This window comes from Schistocerca americana, chromosome 2 (assembly GCF_021461395.2).
Source record: "Schistocerca americana isolate TAMUIC-IGC-003095 chromosome 2, iqSchAmer2.1, whole genome shotgun sequence".
In the NCBI taxonomy this organism is placed as follows: Eukaryota; Metazoa; Arthropoda; class Insecta; order Orthoptera; family Acrididae; genus Schistocerca; species Schistocerca americana.
Window position 1 is genome coordinate 305,471,224 of NC_060120.1, and position 20,537 is coordinate 305,491,760.

A 20,537-nucleotide genomic window follows, 5' to 3' on the forward strand; every position below is an offset into this window, starting at 1 on the left:
CGTAAATATTCGATTCACTAAACACTTCATTAACAGTACAAGGGCACAAAACAATGGTGTTGAAAATATGTAGTTGGCACGTTTTTTAAAGGGGACTACTCTGAAATACTGAATAATGTAAAATGGGTCGATCAACAGAGGTAATGATAAATCCCAGTTGTGCGACAGAATGCCGATCGGAAATGAGAACTCTGTGAAAAATCCATATGGAAAATCGTGGATAGTATAGCGCCAAAACGAGAACATATGCTGGTGAGGGTATCAGGGAAGAATTACAGGTCCTTATTAATGTGGTAATTCTAATACTTAACCAGCATGATCTCAGGCAGTGTGCAGCCAGGAGACAGCAGCTGTATGATGCAGCCACTGACATCTGTACTGTTGGGCTCTCTGATGCTCGATGACCACAGATAAAACCTGAGGAGATAAATTCCAGGTAGCACCTAAATTGCTGCCTGGATCGCAGAAACAATCTTACTCCAAAATCTGTGCAGAAGTATCTTCAGGAGGAGACACTGTCCATACACCTATTCTCCCTGACAGTCCAGAGGAGACTCCTATCTCTTGCACAGTGCGCTGATACTGAAGAAAAGTATTTCGCGGCTCCAACATTCTCGAATGATTCCAACGTTAGGAGGCCGCAGGAAAATGTGTCTATCATCTGTGTTCAGTTCACTCTGCAAAATTCCAACAAGTCTGACAGCAACATTTTTTGTACCCCACGTGGTCATCGCCGCCAATTTTCAGTAGGGCCCTCTGTCACATCGCATCTTCTTGAGTTGCCCGACCAGTTCCCTGCATTTCATGAGATGCATGAAAGCAGCCATTAAGGCCGCCACCAAAAACGAACAAAACATCGCCCGACGCTAGTACTGGCATGTCGGGCTCCCGTGCCTTCAGACTTCAGATTCCAAGAGCAATTGAAAACAATATTAACACATGACGTTGGCCAAGAGAATCCCAGGTGGCAAACATCAATTGAAGTTTATAACAGGCTCCAGAAAGTCGCGCTTGCAGTCATTTCATGCCTAATACAATAGCCAAGAGCAATAGCAGTTCGGTCACCGTTGCAGCTGACACATGCTATTGTCCACTCCCACAAAAGTCGGCTCGTCTGGCCTCAAGTTTTTCTGCCACACTCAATGCAAGTGGCCCTCATCCAGCCCCTGCTCATCCACACAAGAAGGACTGAAGAACAAGCAATGTCACAATACCAGTTGAATTGTCATAAATGAAAACCAGAATCCTCATACCAGTTTCATTTACAGTCATGACCTTTCTCAGTAGTCCTCCACTGAGAAACATTATTAATAAGAGGAGATAGGTCGCAAGAAGCTTGTAACCTCCCAGGCGATCTTCTGACATTGTAGCACTGTCTCTTTAAACACATGGAAAGACTGCAGGTGCAGAATATCATCGACCTGTTCGATTACATTAAGATCCAATTGTGAAATGATCAAGGTAAAACGATTCAAGTTTTACACAAGACCATGCAACCTAAAAATAATTTCAACTTGGGTAAGTCCTAATTGTGCCCTTGCGGGTCAAAAACCAAGCAATTTGATGCTAAAATTCCTATTGCAGTCACTAGGAATTGGTGGAATATTGTTGCTAGACGTGGCTGTGAGTGAAGGCTCCAACTGCACAGCCACGTTTGTGGTGGTATCCATTATGCCTCTCTGAAGATGTACAAAACGCAGCAAACTCGCTCAGTATGGGGTTCACCACTTTAAGCATGCTGAGTAATACCACTGAATAACCACTGTTATACTGAACTACCTTCGATTTTATATGTACTTTATGCAGAGCACACACGATAAGCATACCTCGCAAAACAGTATCCCAAAGAACTCAGTCCCTACACAAAGATATCAGATTCTATTCAAATTTATTCTGCGCCACTTCTACAGAGGGGTTGAGCTGTGTTTCCTGCCACACATTGTTTCACTTTTTTGTTTTTAATCAACAGAAGTTATGTAATGAAAGAAACCTGCAGAGTGGTTTTTGTATGGTTTGTGTGAGAGACGTCTTTTATTTTGCTTGCTCTTTGCAGTAATTAATTACTCTTTGTTTGTTACTAAACTAACAGTTGTAATATTTTAGAGAGAAATAAAAAGTTATTTCAGAGCTGTAGCGCAATCGCTTGGTTGACAATGTTTAGCATCATATAAGACAGCTACAAACTGGTGACCCAGCAAAAAAAAAAAAAAAGGGCACAAGTGGAAGAAACTTTGTGAAGTAGTACATAGTCATCGTATTAAGACATGAAGTGAAGGTAAATGGAAATACAACTGAAGGAGATACAAGAAGATGTACAGAAGCAAATAGATTTAATAGCGGAGATAAAAAAGGACAATGATAGACAATCAGTTCCACGATTAATAAGAGAAAATGGGAATGCAACGAATGCAGGATTCGATAACACAATAATAGCCAAGTCATGGATGAAGGTACAAATCCCATGGTTCTTATCACGTAAATCAAAGTTAGCATCAGATGTCATATTGAGACTGTCACTCGACCAGAAGTATTGCCACCTGAGAGAAACGCTGATTAGCTGGCTGTGCAAGCCAGTAGGACAATGACTAGAGCAAGTCATATGCGGCGATCAGTCAGGGGACAGAAAATCTTGGGAATTCTGGCGCCACTTGCAAGGAATTGTAAGTGAAGAGGAGTTGTCAAATGTGACATTCTTGCAGGTATGGTTGGTGCAATTACCAGTAGCGGTAAAAGCGGCTGTGGTCAAATGTGAAGGAAAAGATATCACTTCATAGAATGCAGTAGCAGACAGGGTGTATGTAGCGCTAGACCTAGCGGCCACATCGAGTGTGACAAAAGCAGCCAGGCAAGGTGACACCCAAGAAGCCTTACTGATATGAAAAGACCTTCGCTCTGATATCACTAAGCAATTAAAAAGACTGAAAGAGCAGGTAGATTCACTGCAACAGGAGACAATATCGTTGGAGCAGGATGAGAAGATTATGCCAAAATAAGACACTAATGACAGATATAAACCATTTCAAGGAAAGCAACAAAAGCAAGTTTGTTGGTATCACGTTTCGGCGAACGATCCACAAGATGTACATTCCCATGTACCTACCCAAACGGATTCAGAGGCTAGCAGTAGATGTGGTAGGTCACAGGATAAACCAGAAGCCCCACAACAACAGATGGTCACGACACTGTGACCACCAGGCTGGTGAGTAATCACTCCAGCCTTCTAATGTAGTTATGTCGGTTGTATATGAGGGATCAGAGGACAGTCCATTGCTTTCTGGTCGATATCAGGTCAGTCATAAGCATATTGGTGGCGTATCTGGAAATGAGAGCAATAGCAACCTCTTTCATCTACGTAATGACAGCCAACAATTCATCCATACTGACTTACAGAGAAAGCGAAATACAAGTGGATCTCAGATGTGCTTAAAAATGACGGTGCAAGTTTGTGTTAATGGATGCAATGGAACCTATATTTGGTGCAGATTTTATCAGCCACTAGTGGCTCGAGACAGCTCTCAATGCAGGGCAAATTAAGATGGATGGAGAGATTGTGACAGATTCACTAAGATGGATAAGTGTGATCCCAAGTCGAAATGGAAAGGTACAGGAAGAGGGCCAAAGAGTCGAGATAAAACTGCGGCGCATGACATAGTCTAGCACATTAAGACTGAATCATGCTAACTGGTATCACAGTGGCTAATAAGGCTAGTGCCCACTCATTTTGTGGTGGCAAAGGTGGAATTCGAGAATGTGCTGCATGGAGGCCATGCAAATACTACCACAAATTGAATTCCAGATCATTATCCAATGCTAGATATTTTACCAACGTGTGTCATAGACTGCAAAATAGCTTATAATCAAAAAATAGCTTATATAATATAAATTGACATGCAAAAAACTGTAGTAACAAAACTTGATTCTGATTATCTGAATACTTACAAATTCTGTTGGGGCTGAAAACACGCCTCACACATGTGGCAGCGTTTCATAGAGGACGTCCTATGGGGGTTAGTCTGCTGTTCTGCATATCTCTATGATATTTTGGTATTTCCAGTAATCCACTGGTACACGAGGAATACCTCAAGAAGGTATTTGAATGAATCAGCAAGTATGGCATAGTTGTCAACAAGGCAAAATGTGATCTACAACAGAAACATGAAATTCGTCCTATGAAAGACAAGATCACTATCATTAAGGGCGTACCTTGCTTGACAGACAGTGAACAGTTATGTTGGTTCCAGGGAGTTGTAACTTTGTTTTGACGATACATACTGTGATGTAAGCACCTCTGATGGCAATGCTAGCAGATAAAGGTCCTCAGGATAATGATTGTTGCTATGGACGACAGAGGTGCAATGTCTTTTGACCAGATGACAGCCTGTTTACAAAAAGCAGGTCCTTTAGCCCCTTCAGTTCACAAGACATCACTAGCAATGATGGCAGATGCAAGCCAATAGGCAACTCGAGCCGAACTCCATCAGTTGATGCAAAACCAATGGCGGCCGTTGGGGTTTTTCTCGAGCAAGCTCACAAGTGCAGATCAGGTGGAGTGCATGTGAACACAAGGTACTAGTCATTTATGAAGTGATAAGAAATTTTCAACTGTAGTAGAAGCAAAACCATTCATTGTATATATAGATCATAACCCAGTAACTTTCGCTTTTGGTAAAAACAAAGACAGTTTCTCCCTGAGGCAATACTGGCAGTAGGAGCGCATCAGCCAATTCGAGGCACATTGAAGGAGCTGAGAATGCAGTTGTCGATTTTTTTTCCCATGCGCTGGAGCCATCACACATATGCTGGATTATGAGCAGCTCGCCAAAGTACAGGCCACCAATAGCTAATTGGAAGACTATCTGCAAAACAGCTCTACCAGATTTCAAATTAAGCATATGCAGGCAGTGGGGGACAAAGGCTCCAGTTTGGTGTGATGTGTCTCAAGACAGACTCAGACCTTTCATACCTGAGGGACTCCACAAGATGTTGTTCGATAGTATGCATAGGTTGGCCCACATTAGCATGAAGACAAGCATAAAACTCATGACTGAGAAATTCGTATGTCCCAGCATTAAGAAGGACTGCTGCAGGTGGACGAGGGAGTGCATATCGTGCTAGCAATGCAAGGTGGGCAGACATGTGGATAAACAGGTTGGAGAGTATCCAAACACAACAAACCGATTCTCACATATATTTTTAGATATCATGGACTACTGCCCCCCTTTGAAGGGCATCTCTTCTCACTGACAGTCATCGATTGTCATACTTGATGGATCGAAGCAGTGCTGATTGCAGATATATCAGCAGAAATGGTAGCAAGTACCATTTCATCGACGTGAGTAGTGTGGTTTGGCTGCCTGTCACATCTCATCACAGTTCCAGGATGGCAGTTTGACTCAGCCCTAGTCCATACGCCATCTAACCTGTATGGATTTCTGCATAATTGTACCACCAGTTACCATCCATCAAGTAACAGCTCAGTGGAGTAGTGGCACAGAATATTAAAGGGTGTGCTCATGTGACATAAGAGAAGTTGGACCTTTGCACTGCAGCTGGTTTTATTGGGCCTCCAAATCATGTGATAACCAGAAGTGGAGCTTGCACAGCAGAGATGCTGTATGGAGAGACTTTATGTCTACCATCAGAGTTTTTTTCAACATGGCCAGGACCAGAAGACATAAATTTATCAGACTTATTTCCACAAGTGCAAAGCCAGTTGCAGAGCTATGCCCAACTCCAGAGTCATGTCACAGGGATAATGATATTTTCGCCCACAAAGATTTCTGAACATGTTCACACGTTATGCAACTGGCAGATATCCTACACCCCCGTTTGCAACCACCATGCTTCCAACATTAACAACAAGCAGCAGGCAGTGTCAATAAAATGAGTGAAGCCATATGATATCCTGACATAAAATGATGAGGCAGTTCAAGAGGATCAGATGGGGCCATCGCCTGTTACACCTGAACAGGGAGCAAAAGGAGAGGAGCAAGCAGAGGAAACGTAGCTATCACCACTCCAGAAAAGCCATCATCTGTCACCAGAGACTCCAGTAATTCACAACAGGGCAAGGCAATGAATGTATTTCAAATACCTGTGTATTATGAGAGTTCCGTTCTAATGCGGGGAGCTGCCTGGGAGTTTTCACTGCAAAGAAACCTGCAAAGTGATTTTTGTATTATATAATTAAGAGCATACTTTTATGTTGTTTGCTTCTTGGAATAATAATTACTCTTTGTTTGTTACTAACTTAAAGTTTTAATATTTTCGAAAGAGAAGAACAAGTTGTTATAGAGTCGTAGTCTCATCGCTTTATTCACTACATTAAGTGTCAGGCAAGAGATTTACAAACATATTATTTAGGAATCATGCCCCTATATGTAAATAGAATTGAATATTGCACAACATATTTCTGTTACAGGAATAAGAAAGTCCCAGAATGTGTTACAAATGCAAAAATGATTAAAAAAAATATTTGCACACAACAGGACGCGTATTCACTACTCATACTCTACCATTGCAGGTCACTAACCACAGAACCACCACGATTTCATTTGGTTTTAAGCCAGGCAACGATTTCCGATTTCAGCCTAATGCCAGCCGCACTGTTCTGGTGTTGTGTGCAGGCGCACGCCGTGGTGCTCAATCGTTGTAGAGAGCATTATATCGACAGCCAAAGATGTATTGTACGACTAGGTAAGGATCTTTGATTTGTAAGTTTGACAGATGGTACGGTGTTGCCGACGACGCACTTAAAATTTGCAAAATGGAAATCTGATCATTCGTGGGGCATTAGGCGACACTGTGTTTTAAGAAAAATAAAATTTTTTATAGGTTACATGTCAATTCATGGCGAAGAAAGAAGATACCTGAATTAAATTGGGGATCTCTAACAATACAACATACATTGTCTTTTGTCCACAAAAGTAAGCAGCATGTGATTATGTCCAACATAATGACTTGCAGAACCTAATAATTCGTGTTATTCAGATGTTGATCCTATTAGCTTTTAGTTTTCGTTGTAGATTGATTTCTTTCCTCCGAGGAAACGGCAAAATAGTTGCACTATACTTGCGTTCAGGAATGCCCGAGCCGTAGTTCTCAATATTCCTGGTAAAGTTTGATGTGTTTTCTCCAAATGAGTACATGTAAAGACGGGTGTTTCAGGAAATCCATGACCTGTCCTCACACTTTTTAAGGAAAACGGTCGATGACCCCCCCCCCCCCCCCCCCCCCCCCTCCGGGCCCACCGTTCCTGTCAATCGTGGGTTGTTGCACATCTTCGCACATGGTAACGAGAATGACTGCGTGTCACGAAATCTTGCATTGCTTTCTTCGGTTATATCGACTGAGGCAGTTGATGACAGTAAGTTTTGAAAATTATTAGCAGTACGCTTCTAATACTGCCCAGGTTGCTGGTATGTAAATATAACTGGAAAAATCATATCTTATACAAGGAAGAAAATGTTTATTTCTCGGGCCAGCAAGGGGAGTATGACTGGTTTTAGGTGTAAAGTAGTAGAGCAGTAATGAAAACTTATTCAATACCTTGGTTATACCACATGGGGCATTAGTTTAAAAGTTGAAACTGTATCATTTGGGAAGAATTAAGTAATTAACCACTTATTTATAATAAATCTCCGGTACATTTAATTTTGAATAATATTCGTGGAGGACACCCCAATAAAGCTGAAAATTGCAACAATGTGAGTAGTTGTACTACGTGCAGAGTCTTTCATTGATGACTAAAGTATGGTATAAAGAAAACTGTTGAAACATGATTTACTGATATTTCATGAGAATATTTTCAAAGCATTGCTTGATGAATAAGAAATGGGTTACATGTATCAAAACATATGTACCTTTTTAGTGTATGGGCCTAAAATAGCATTGCTTGTCTTTCCCTTTCAGGTGCTAAGTTAAAAACAGTGTGTACCTCAGAAATATATGTAGAAAGTGATTATTTAAATTATGTGGGAATGAAGTGTGGCTCAGTAATAAAATACCACACTACAAATCCAAAGCCCTCACATCTGATTTCCGCTCAGTCCTAGGATCTTTATCAGTCACATTTCACTTCTTTGACCTCTGGCAATGTTTGTTAATGTTAAAATGCTGAGTTACGCCACATTTGGAATGCACATTAAATTGTAGGTCTCTCTGTTACTGACTGGCATGTCATTTCAATGCTTGGAGGAAGGGGACAAATGCCTTGTCTAACCAAGCTTCAAATTAAACTTAGCGTTGATAACAGCCTTAACTTATAGGAAATAAATATCCAAACAGAAATCAATAAGTCTTGATATTTATTTTCTTAGGTGGTATTGAATCCAGCCCAGTTCCCATCATCCGAACAATCAGTGTGACTAACACATATGAAACCCAAATTTGATTCTTAGCGTTGCATTTGAGTTTTCTGTGATGGCATATCTCTTAGAGTTCACTCAGACTTGTGGTAATAAATAAGGAACTAGTGAAAGAAAAGCCTTTAAAAAACTTCATACTACATTTAAATCTATGCTCTGTAAACCACCACGGATTACAGAGTATAGATGTATAACAACAAAACAATCAATTATTCATAAAATTATTTAACTGGATAGATAAAAAATCTACTCATCAAGTGGTGGCAGAACACACACATAGAAGACTTTTGTGATTGGCAAGCTTTCGGAGCTGGCTCCGAAAGCTTGCCAATCACAATAGTCTTTTATGTATGCATTCTGTCGCCACTCGGTGTGTAGATTTTTTATCTATCCAGTTAAATAAGAGTATAGATGTAGATGTAGAAGTGCATGGCAGAGGGTAAGTCCCATTGTACCTGTTATTAGGTTTCTTCCAATTACATTCATGAATGGAGTAGAGGAAGACTGATCTTTGAATGCTTCTGTGCATACAGTAATTATTCCAAGCTTATCCTCACAATCACTATGTGAGCGATATATAGGGGGGTTATAGTATATTCCTAGAGTAATCATTTAATGCTGGTTCTTCAAAACTTTCTCAGTAGACTTTCTTTTGATGTATTACATCTATCTTCGAGTGTCTGCCAGCTCAGGTTCTTCAGCATCCCTATAACACTCCCAAGGTGACCATTGGTGCTGCCCTTTCTGTATACATTCGATATCCCCCATTAAGCCTATTTGGTACAGGTCCCACACACTTTAGCAATATTCTAGAATTGGTCGCACGAATAATTTGTAAGCAATCTTCTTTGTAGACTGATTGCACTTCCCCAGTGTTCTACCAATAAACCAAGGTCTAACAACTGCTTTACCCACAATAGAATCTATGTGATCATTCCATTTCATATCCCTAAAAAGTGTTGCATTTAGGTATTTGTATGAGTTGACTGATTCCAACTTTGACTCACTGATATTATAATCACAGGGCACTATGATTTTTCTTTTTATTAAGTGTACAATTCTATGTACCTGAACATTTAAAGCAAGTTGCTATTTTTTGTACTACTTTGAAATCTTATCAAGATTTGACTGAATATTTATATAGCTTTTTTTGACAGTATTTCTTTGTAGGTAACTGCATCATCTGCAAAAAGTCTGATGTTACTTCTAATATTGTAAAAAAATCATTAATATACAACATGAACAGTAAGAGTCCCAACACACTTCCCTGGGGCACACCCAAAGTTACTTTTACATTTGATGATTGCTATATTTATACATCTGATGATTGCCATCCAACCAAGATAATGTGTTGCGCTCTTCCTACCAAAAAGTCCTCAATCCAGTCACAAATTTCACTTGATACCCATATGATCGAACTTTTGACAACAAGCGTAGGTGTGGTACTGACACAAATGCTTTTTGGAAATTGAGGAACACTGCATCTCCCCGACTTCCTGATTCAAAGCTTTCAGTAGGTCGTGTTGGGTTTCATGTGATCTATGTTTTTGGAATCCTTGCTGGTTATGGAGGGGGTCATTCTGTTCAAGATAACTTGTAGTGGTGGAGTTCTAAATATATTCTAAAATTCTACAACAAATCGGTGTCAAAGATGTTGGATGGTTATTTTTCGCAGATCTCTTCTACTACCCTTCATGTAGATGGGTATGACCTGTGCTTTCTTCCAACTACTGGGCACAGTTTCTTGTTCAAGGCATCTATGATAGATTATAGTTAGAAGAATGACTAAATAACCTGAAAATTAAGTATAGGACCTGACAGGGATTACATCGGGCTGTGAAGCTTTGTTCAGTTTTAAATGTTCCAGCTGTTCCTCAACACTGCTGACACTATTACTGCTTTCACTCATCCTTTCAGTGGTAAGTGGACACAACTGGAGCAATTCTCCTGGGTTTTTCTTTGTAAAGGAACATTTGAAAATGGAGTGAAGCATTTCAGCTTTTGCGTTGCTACCCTCCTTTTCAGTTCATGTCTCGTTCACTAGTGCCTGAACAGTAACTTTGGTGGCACTAGCAGCCTTTACACATGATCACAATTTCTTTGGGTTTTGTGAAGTATTGTTTGACAATATTCTGCTACAGTCATCATTGAAGGCTTCTCACATTGCTTTCTCAACAACCAAATGTGTTTCATTCAGCACCTATCTATCTGTAGCCCTATGTTTTGTTTCACATCTATTATGCAATATTCTCTGTTTCTATAGAAGTAATGTGACTGTATGCCGTGGTAGGTCTCTGCCATTATGAACTGTTCTACTGGGTACACATATATCCAATGCATTCTCAACTATTCCTTTAAACATGAGCCATAGTTACCTCTGCATGCAGAGGAGCATGTAGAGTAACTATGGCTCATGTTTCTTGTCTACTGTGACCAGTACATGTCCTTTATTTTGCATTACTGTATCCTTTCTATGTACACTTAAATTTTTCCCAGAAATCTGACAGCTATCAATGTCAGGTTTCAACCATCTTTCGGTACCTAGTATTATGTGACCTTTACTGCTTTTCAGGAGCATTTTGAACTCTGGCATGTTGTTGCAAATGTTTCGGCAGGTAACCACTAGGATTTTAATACTCTCAAATATAGTAACCATTTCTTTCGATATTACACTGATACTTCTGGGATCCCTACAGCTACTGTTATCTGTATTGGATGGAGGGACACACAATCTAAAAAAAAAAAAACCTTTATGTCCCACACACATTCACCTATCTGGGTAGCAGCCTCTGATGTGTAATGGACTCCTGATGTATTTAGGGGGACCCTATAGTTCTCAAACCTATAGCGCAAGTCCAGGAAGTCACAGGTTAGCTTGTCTCAGAAGCTTGGAAATCTTTGGTTCAATCATTCCACTCAGCTGAGAATCAAGGGGCCATGATCAGTTCTGGGGACAAAGCTGTAAATTGTGAGCTTTATTCAAACTGTATGTGAAAGGCTGATCTTCTCAACTTTCTCTGCCAGTCCCTGAAAAGATCCATGTGTGACCTCAGAGCCTAAGCAACAGACATAATTTGTTCCAACGGGTACCACAGCCTGCAGTTGGTTATACTTTGTTCCCTCAGTGACTGCCAGAATACCCTCTTCAACATGTAGAATGAGGCCCCCAGGCGTACACACTGAGTGCACCTTGTGTCCTTCCTTGACACTTGTTGCAAATTCTCCTCCAATACCACCACCTGATGATGTCTTTTAACAATATTAGTATTCATAATGTGTCTGCGATTAAGTTTCTTCCTCCTTTAACTTTAGGAGATAATTTAATTTTGAAAATTGAAGTTATTTAAAATGCATCTCATTCAAAATGAAACATAAAAGCTAATAGTAACGATACTTGAAAACATTCTTCTTTGTTGTTGCTGAAAGAGCCTCAGTGTAGTATTGCTGAAACAAATGGGGGATTGGGTGTTTGAGAATGCCTATTGAACTCATACCTTCAGCATACTTTACATCTACATTCATTCGGAAGTTCGTGGCAGAGGGTACTTTCCACGTTTCTCATCTTCGTGTTCCGCATGGGAGCAATGCTTGAGAGGAGGGTGGGGTTGTATATTTCTAGATTCTTTATTTAATATAGGTTGTTGAAACTTTTTAAGTAGGCCTTTATGGAGTTCTGTGTCTTTTAGCATCAGTCAATCCAGATTTGTCAGTATTTCTGTGATGCTCTTCCTCGAGTCAAATCACTGTATGCCCTTTAGTACTTCCTTTCTTTACATGCATCAGTATCACCTGTTAGCCCCATTTGGTGTAAATTTCACACACCTGAAAATGTTCTAGGATGGCTGCCCAAGGGTTTTGTAATCAATCTTCTTTGTAGATTGATTGTATTTTCCCAATAGTCTGCCATTTACTTTGCCTATAATTGAGCCTATCTGATCATTCAGTTTCATGTGCAATTATTTTATTGTAATATTTCCAGCTTCAGATTATCCATATAGTATCATAACCAGTTACAGCTTATCGTAAAGTCTTTCCCAGCTATCAGTAGTAGATTGTGGCTAAACCAGTCCTCCATGTCATGCTTCCATAGACTAAAAATTGATTGTTGTGATGGAATCTTCAACCCAGATTATTTTGAAATTTGCACAATGTTGTATTCCTGCATGAGTTGCCAGTGAATGTTGTGCTATTATTGAAACTTCCTGGCAGATTAAAACTGTGTGCCAGACTGAGACTCGAACTCGGGACCTTGAGTTCGAGTCTCGGTCCAGCACACAGTTTTAATATCCCAGGAAGTTTCATATCAGTGCACGCTCTGCTGCAGAGTTAAAATCTCATTCTGTGCTATTATTGTAACTGGAAGTGATATTTGTAGGCATCATTTACTGAGCAATAAAGAGCAGTGCCTTCAGGGAAGACTTTGTGCTTTTCAACTAGTTTCACAAAGCATATCAACCAGTCACTTTCTTATCAACCAATTCCTTTTGAAGATGAGCCTTAATTTTCCAGTATCAGTGATTCTTAAACTGCACTGACCTAAAGAGAAGTAAGTACATATTGCCATGCTTCCAGAATCACTGATATCTGCTGTGGAGGAACAAACATGATTGTATAGAGAAGAATAAATCTCTAGGTGCCCATACAAAGCAGGTGATGCCCCCATGGAATCTGTGACTGCTTTAGGACTCCTGAATCATTGTGATACACCCTTTGTGCAATAGAGAGAAGGAAACATAGTTTGTGATAACATTAAGACAACTCCCACAGACGAGTCTAGTTAGTCAGTAAATGCAAGAGCACAATATTCAAAGACTGGAGTATCTATCAGGACAGACATATCATCAATCATAAGCACAGGTCCTGCAAGAGCTATAAATTTTTATTGCAGACAACTTGTACAGATACCAGTAGAGGTAGTTTACACTCTCATTAGCAGTGTTCAGCATCAGTGTCTTATTTGCACTCTGACACAAGTGTTCAGACTCCATGTTAGACCTCAATTAAAACTTTTTTGTAGCTGTAATTTGCATTTTATTTTAATGATGTTATTGGTATATTTTATGTTAACTGAGTCCATTCTTTTGTGAGTAATCCAACTGAATCAATTAAAAAAATCAATACAAGTCAGCACATGCATTCTTATGCAATAGTCTTATATATGATGAGCAATATGTATTGTATTATTTCTTCTTGAAAGACAGGAGAGATGGAATTCGCCGAGTTGATTCTGGTGCCAAAACTGGATGGTGTGGTAATGCGTGCACCATTTCAAGCACCTGTTGATGGAACTCTGTGTATTACTGGTCATCATATGATACTTTCTTCACGAAAAGAAGGCGTGGAAGAATTATGGGTATGGCATTATCTTACTTGTCAATTACTTCTAGCCTAGCCAGTATTAGAAATTTCATAATTAGAAAATTTGGGTGAATCAAAAATAAGGATACTGTACAGTTCATGAGTGATGCAACATTATTTGTATTTGTTATAATTAAAACACACAGTTTGACTATAGTTCAGCAAGTTGAAACTCATTGTCTAGTTTAATTATTACTTTGACAGCACTCGCAAGCTGCTGGCTTTTCTCTTATAGTGCAGCAATAGTACAAATATTTCAAATAATTGACATTTATAACTTGCATCACATGTCTTGTGGTGCAGAAATAGGAACTACCAAAGTGATTTGTGAGTAGGAAGCAGGGGATAAGTTAGTATGGCAAAACCGAAGATTGCATTACCACGAATCAGCTTTGATCCATTACATCATCAAGATGGCAGACACCCCTATTTCAAGCATACACAACATGATGATGATGATTATTATTATTATTATTATTATTATTATTATTATGACACTACTCATTACTCATATGAAAAGACACAAATAGTATGAGAAATATTTAATTGCTGAAATATGATCAAACTAATGGGACAACTGTGGAATTAGTGGTTTTTGAGCAGGGACAAACAAAGCATATGACAATCCTAATAATGAAGACTTACCAAAACAAATACTAAGGCAAGAATCAAACAGACTAAATCCTCAGCAATTAAGAAAACCACAATAAAAAGATCTGAAAAATAGCTGATATTGGAAATTTCCCATGACCTATATAGCTCAAACAAAGTCCACAATACCACAAAGTCACACATATATCTAAAACTTAGTACCAGAAATTTCACTTGACCTTGGTAACTTAAACAAAATCCACATTACCACAAAATCACACACAACCCAAAAAATCCAGTATCTGTACTTCACTTGATCTATTAGCTGACGTGAAGTATGTGGTACCAGAAAACCAAAACTTTCTCATATAAATAATATCTAAAACTAAACCTCACCAATGTAGGTGAAATAAACACAATATCTACCAATTGCAATCCAACGTAATTACCAACAACTAACAACATAACCCAAAAGTTTTTAAAAAAACTATATTAACACCACTTTCAATGTAAAAGGAACACACATTGGACATAAACACACGGGCTACAATAAAATCATGAAAACATACGTACCAAAGTCAGCTGAGAGACAAATCTAGCTATCTAGTGATAGCAAAAATAACGTGAACAACACAATGTCTTGAATGCAAGCCTAGACTTCTCGAACCAGGAACCCTTCAGATAAAATGTTGTAAGTTGTCCTGCCAACAACACCACATATACGGGTCCGTGGCTCAAGATGCAACAACTTTGGTCCATCTCACACCTCCTCTACAAACTCTTCCAATATTACTCTCGCAAACAGTATTCACCGAGTCCAGTGAATCATAAACACCACTCACAAACCATTTAGAAATGCTTACTCCAACATGCCTTCTGAAAACATGATCCATTCCAAATACCATGGTGTCACACAATATAACATAGGAATACTACAGGTCACAGCCGACAGGTGGCACTGCAACCTCCAGTTGAGTCTTTAGCACGAAGAGTGATGGGTGTTGGTTGCATGTGCTGCAGGATTCTGTACAGAAAACCAGAATTACTACGTAATACACAATTTAAGACTTCTGTTCATGTGCAGTATATATATACATGCATATCAAATATGAATAGTATTCAGTTTCTGGTTTTTGTTGCTAAATAATACATTGGTGCCATTACTTTAAAAGTATATGATAAGAGCTATGCACTTTTGTACTGCGCCTCCCTCTCAAAATGAGCCCACTATATCTTTGCAGACAGATACTTGTAACACACACGCGCGCGCGCGCACACACACACACACACACACACACACACACACTCTCTCTCTCTCTCTCTCTCTCTCTCTCTCTCTCTCTCTCTCTCTCTCTCTCTCTCTCTCACACTCTCTCTCTCTCTCTACGTATTCAGTAATTCTTCTGTGGAATAGGGGAAGTTATCAAACAGATGTTATTTCGGTTTGTGTTTGAACTTAATTTTAGTATCTTTAAGTCCTTCTTTACATCACTGGGTGACAAGTCAAAGTTGTTTATGACTGAATACCTCACTCATTTCTGACAATGGAAAGTCCAGGATGGAATAACAACAATATTGAAATGGATACATTGCCACTCATCGCACAAGGGTGGTTGCCACTCACCGCATAAAGGTGGTGCTGAGTCGCAGACCAGCACAATGAAAAGACTGTTAAAAATTTAAGATTTTGACCAAAAGACCTGCTTCGGGTCACTGACTGATGGATAGTATGAGTCATTACTTCTTCTACTATTGTATTTATGAATATTATTTAATTTTTGACTTTATCACAAGAGCTTTTTGATGTGTAATTAACTGTTTGCGAACCACTGGTCATCATCAAACTGTCAAAGCACATACTGCAAGCTGTGACACAAGGTTTCCGTTGTGTTGTCAACATAAATTTTGTTAAAGTTACTGTTTTTTTCCTTCAATTGTGACTGACTGCTGATTACAAACGGGCTAATCTGCAGATACATGAAAATGTGTTTGAATCTCAAACTGAATTTTTCATATACTACTCAGTAGGAGAAAGAAAAGAAAACGCACACCTGCACATGTATAGAAGAGGAGAAGAAGTAAATCACTTCATATGCAAAATCAGGAGCATTTGAAAGAAAATTATTCAAAAGTAACATTGTACTCACTTTCCGATTCAAGAAAATTGTTGTTAACAAGCTGTTGACAGGCAATAGATCATAGATAAGAATTTGTTTGAGCTGTTGATTCTGTTATCAGACCACCTCACCTTTGTTTGTGCATTCTTCATTATCATTGTTTTTTGTGTCTGATTCCTAGTATTTCTGATTATTTTGTTAACTGTTATTTAATTGTGAGATTCTTTTTCCTGGGGCTTCCTTAGGGATTGTTTTACCACTCTTTCTATTTATTGCCCAAGTCAGTCCTGTCTGTCGAGGCATCTTCTATAATTTTAAAGATTATTTGGAACACGTTGAGTTGATTTGAGAATGGATATATCACTTTGCAACAGGGTGCAGTCACTAACAAAACATATTGAGGATTCACATCCATGAAATCACACTAACCGTCACATTGGATACTCACATCTATAAAATTTATTTTTGACATTTAGGAATTCCCAGCCATATTCCATCTTTTAAAGAAAATTATTTGCTTCAAATCTTGGTGAAGTTTTGTGAATGCCACCGTTTCAATCCACTTGTTACTACTTCTGTTGAGAGTCAGCTGTTTTCCCTTTACCATGCATCTCCTTTCCCATACAAAACACACCTCCCCCCATGGATATATGCACAAATGCTTACAATAGAAGGAGATCGGCAACTCAATAGCTTGTAATACCTCCACGCTGGTATGTTCTGTGGACCACCCATGAATCAGCAACAGGTAAATGATTGCCTTTCCTCAGTTTTTTTTGTGTTTTAAGTGAAGTACACTGTTATACCTTCTCCCTAACAAGTTCCAAAAATCTGTCTTCTGTTGAACACATATGATAGTTCTTGAAAGAAAAAAAGTTTAAACATTCTCACAGATTGTTTCTATTAATACCATACTTTGTTACTGAGCTATTATGTTCTCTGATAATCCAAAGAGACAATTTTTAAATTAGCAAATTGATGAAATGATTAGAAAGTTTATTGTTGCAATCTTTGAGGGTTTGTAATCTAGTGGCTAAAGTCTATATCAGGGCCAGCAACAGTCACAGAGGTGCTTATCTACTGCTCGTCTGTTGGCAACATGTCAGTTTCACATAGGCAGCTGTATGATTCTTTGACACAACGAATGAGAGGCAATGTATTTGCAGAGCCAAAATTGAAACCATTGTCTTATTTGCTGGTTTTCAGTGTATTAATGAGTATGGAGAGAAATATTTTTTGATTGTGGCAGTAATTGCTATAAAGTGGACTGATTTAAGTGATTCAGTTCTGCACAGCAACGTCATCTGTTGGTGCATGTCTCATGGATTAATTACAGAGAAGCAAAGATGTGTCAAATGTGATGGTGAAATGACTCTTAAAGAATCATCTGGAAGTGCAGCAAAAGCCATCACTTTGAATAAGTGGATCAATGTATTTTAATTCAATCGTGGGAGAAGGTGGTTGGAGCAGTGTTTATTAAAAAGAGGCATACATTCAATATATTATTAAACATTGGCCCACCTACCTTCTCCCATGATTTAATTAAAGAACATTGATCCAGTTTCTCAGTGTGCTTGTGCAGATGGATTGTGTAGCAACACAGAGCAGAGAAATATTTCACTGATTTTTCAAATATATTGTTGCAGAAGAAGCTCAGTAGCACAGTCGCTGTAGTGTAGTGGCTATGATACTGGACTGTTGCATGGAGGGTTGTGAGTTCAAAACTCACCTGAACTGTAAAATTTTAATTTCTATATTTGGTTCGAGTTCATTCTAGAAGTATCCACAAATGGCAAGAATCATTGTACTTGAATGTTCTGTAGCTGTATATATACTGTACGTGTTCTGGCTGGAGGCAGTTCGCTCCATGCTCTTGTATGTGCAAGTGCTGAATAAACCTTAGTTAAGTGAAGTTATTGTTTGTCATTCATCTACTTACACCTTCTACGTAACATTATTCTGGTGGAGGCACTGGGTATTGGAACTTGTGATACCGCACATTATCGACGACACAGTGGCTCCCATCAGGCCACAACAGAGCTACCGTTTACATGGCGAAAAACCTGAGTTCGAGCCCTCTTCAACAGATCGCAATCTATCAGAGACAGAAGAAGAAGAAGAGGATGTTACGATGACAGCAAATGTGTGCCACCACATGAAACGTCCTTCCGGTTCTCTGGTGATGATGGCCAAGATCCAAACAAGTAGCTGAAGGTATATGAGCCTATAGCCAAATTTAACAGATGGGATGACACCGTGTGTTTGGCTAACATATTTTTCTACTTGGGGGGCACTGCCAAGCAATGGTATGAGAACAATGAGGAGAAGTTCACAAGCTGGGAAGTATTCCAGGCGGAACTGCACAAGTGGTTCAGTGACACACGACGACAGAAGTGCAAGGCTGAAGATTAATTAAAGTGCAGGGCACAGCATCCAGGAGAAATGACAGTATCTCTATGGAAGAGCATTCACAGTTGTTACAGGCCATCATTCACTTTGTTGGTTGACAGGTCTTAAGGATCAAACAGGACGACTCGTCAGGTGGGCACTATGTCTTCAAGAGTATGACATTACCATAGTGTACAAAAGGGGAAGAAAACACCAAGATACTGACTGTCTCTCAAGAAACCCTGTGCAAGACCATCAAAACTTTGATGAAGATAGTGATTGTCTCGCTGCACTCCAGGATCTCTCTGCTGATCAGGAGGAGGATGCCAAGATACCTCAAATTATGGGGTCGACCGAAGCGTCCGATCCCACCCGTCGGCTTTGACCCATGACGTAAGGCTGTTGTGGTGTGTGACGTCACAACAGTGCGGAATTTAGTTTGTGAGAGTGGCGTGTTTGTGGGTGTCGTTTTGATGTGATCGGTGGTGCTCTCTGGTGGTATGTTTATGTGTTGTGTGTTACGTGATGTTTTTGGTTTGGTTTGGTTTGCATGTGTGGCGTGTTTATAGGTAGCATATTGTTGCAATTGGTGGTTCTCTCTGGTGGTGTGTTTATGGGTAGCGTGTTACGTGGCAAATGGGGTTCATTTGCGTGGTAGCATTGCATGTGTGTGGTATCGATAGTGACTGTGCTTTCAGCGGAATATTTTTCAGTGAGTTAACAATTTTGATTATTGTAGTTTTATTCTGTTCGTCATGTGTCCATTTTGGTAAATTGCTTTTTGTATGTCTTTTGTAGGTATGGATATGACTGGCAAGGTCAACAGTTTTTGGTTGTCGTGGGGGACAGTGCGTTGTCTCTAATAAAATTTCTTCAACTATTCAGATTTTTGGATGAAGTCGTGAACTGTTCAGTGTGTTGTGAAGAAATGAGGCTTACTAACGTTCCAGCGTCTCGGGCCAGGGATGGCTATATGTGGAAATGTCGAAATGTCGTAAGGATAACAGGTCAAGAGAAGTGTTCGATTCCAATTTTGTTGGTTTGTTGTGTTTTTTTAGGTGGTGGTGATTGTGGACGTGGTTGTAGTTTTGGGTTTTATGATTTGGTGTCGGTAGTTTCTGTTGACCTAAATAGGTCGAGGGAAGTGTTCAATTCCAATTTGTGGGATCGGAAGCTGCTGTTGAGCTATATAGGTGTCTGATTACATAGGATATTGTGTTTAGTGGCATTTGAGGAGTTTCGTGTTGTCAGTTTCTTTTGTCGTTTTGTGTGGTTTGGTATGGTGGTGTGTGTCTAAATTTGTTAATATTTACTTTGTCCCCATCCAAAAACCCCCAATTTCCCACCCTTGTCCCATTAGTTTCATTAGGTTTTTGTGGAACGTGTGTGTGTTGGTTTTTCAATGTATTTAGTGTTTGTGGTCATGTTTACGTAATGACGTCATAGGTGCCATATTAGTCATAGTGTATGGCTGTTTCCGCCATATTTGTGATGTCATGGGTTAAAGCAGATGTGTGGAATCAGACGCTACTGTATTTCCTTATTGCCTTAAATCGGTCAGAGGATGTGAAAGGACAATTTAAGGTAGTTAATGGATTACTTTGCAAGAAAAACTTTGATCCGTTTGGAAAGAGTGATTCCTAAACACATGTGCTTAGATGTTCTACAGAAATTCCATGACACACCTGAGGCTGGACATTTAGGATTTATTAAGACA

The 20,537-nt window shown here is 39.4% G+C and overlaps 1 protein-coding gene across 1 annotated transcript in view; it reads left to right on the forward strand.

The window, feature by feature from the left end:
- Window positions 1-6,710: 6,710 nt before the first annotated feature.
- The window catches only part of LOC124595181 (myotubularin-related protein 9), a 126,844-nt gene continuing 113,017 nt past the window's right edge, over window positions 6,711-20,537 (forward strand). The window contains exons 1-2 of the mRNA XM_047133793.1: window positions 6,711-6,926; window positions 13,564-13,719. Of these exons, the coding sequence (XP_046989749.1) occupies window positions 13,573-13,719 (147 nt within the window). The 5' untranslated portion in view covers window positions 6,711-6,926; window positions 13,564-13,572. The remainder of the gene's footprint in view (window positions 6,927-13,563; window positions 13,720-20,537) is intronic.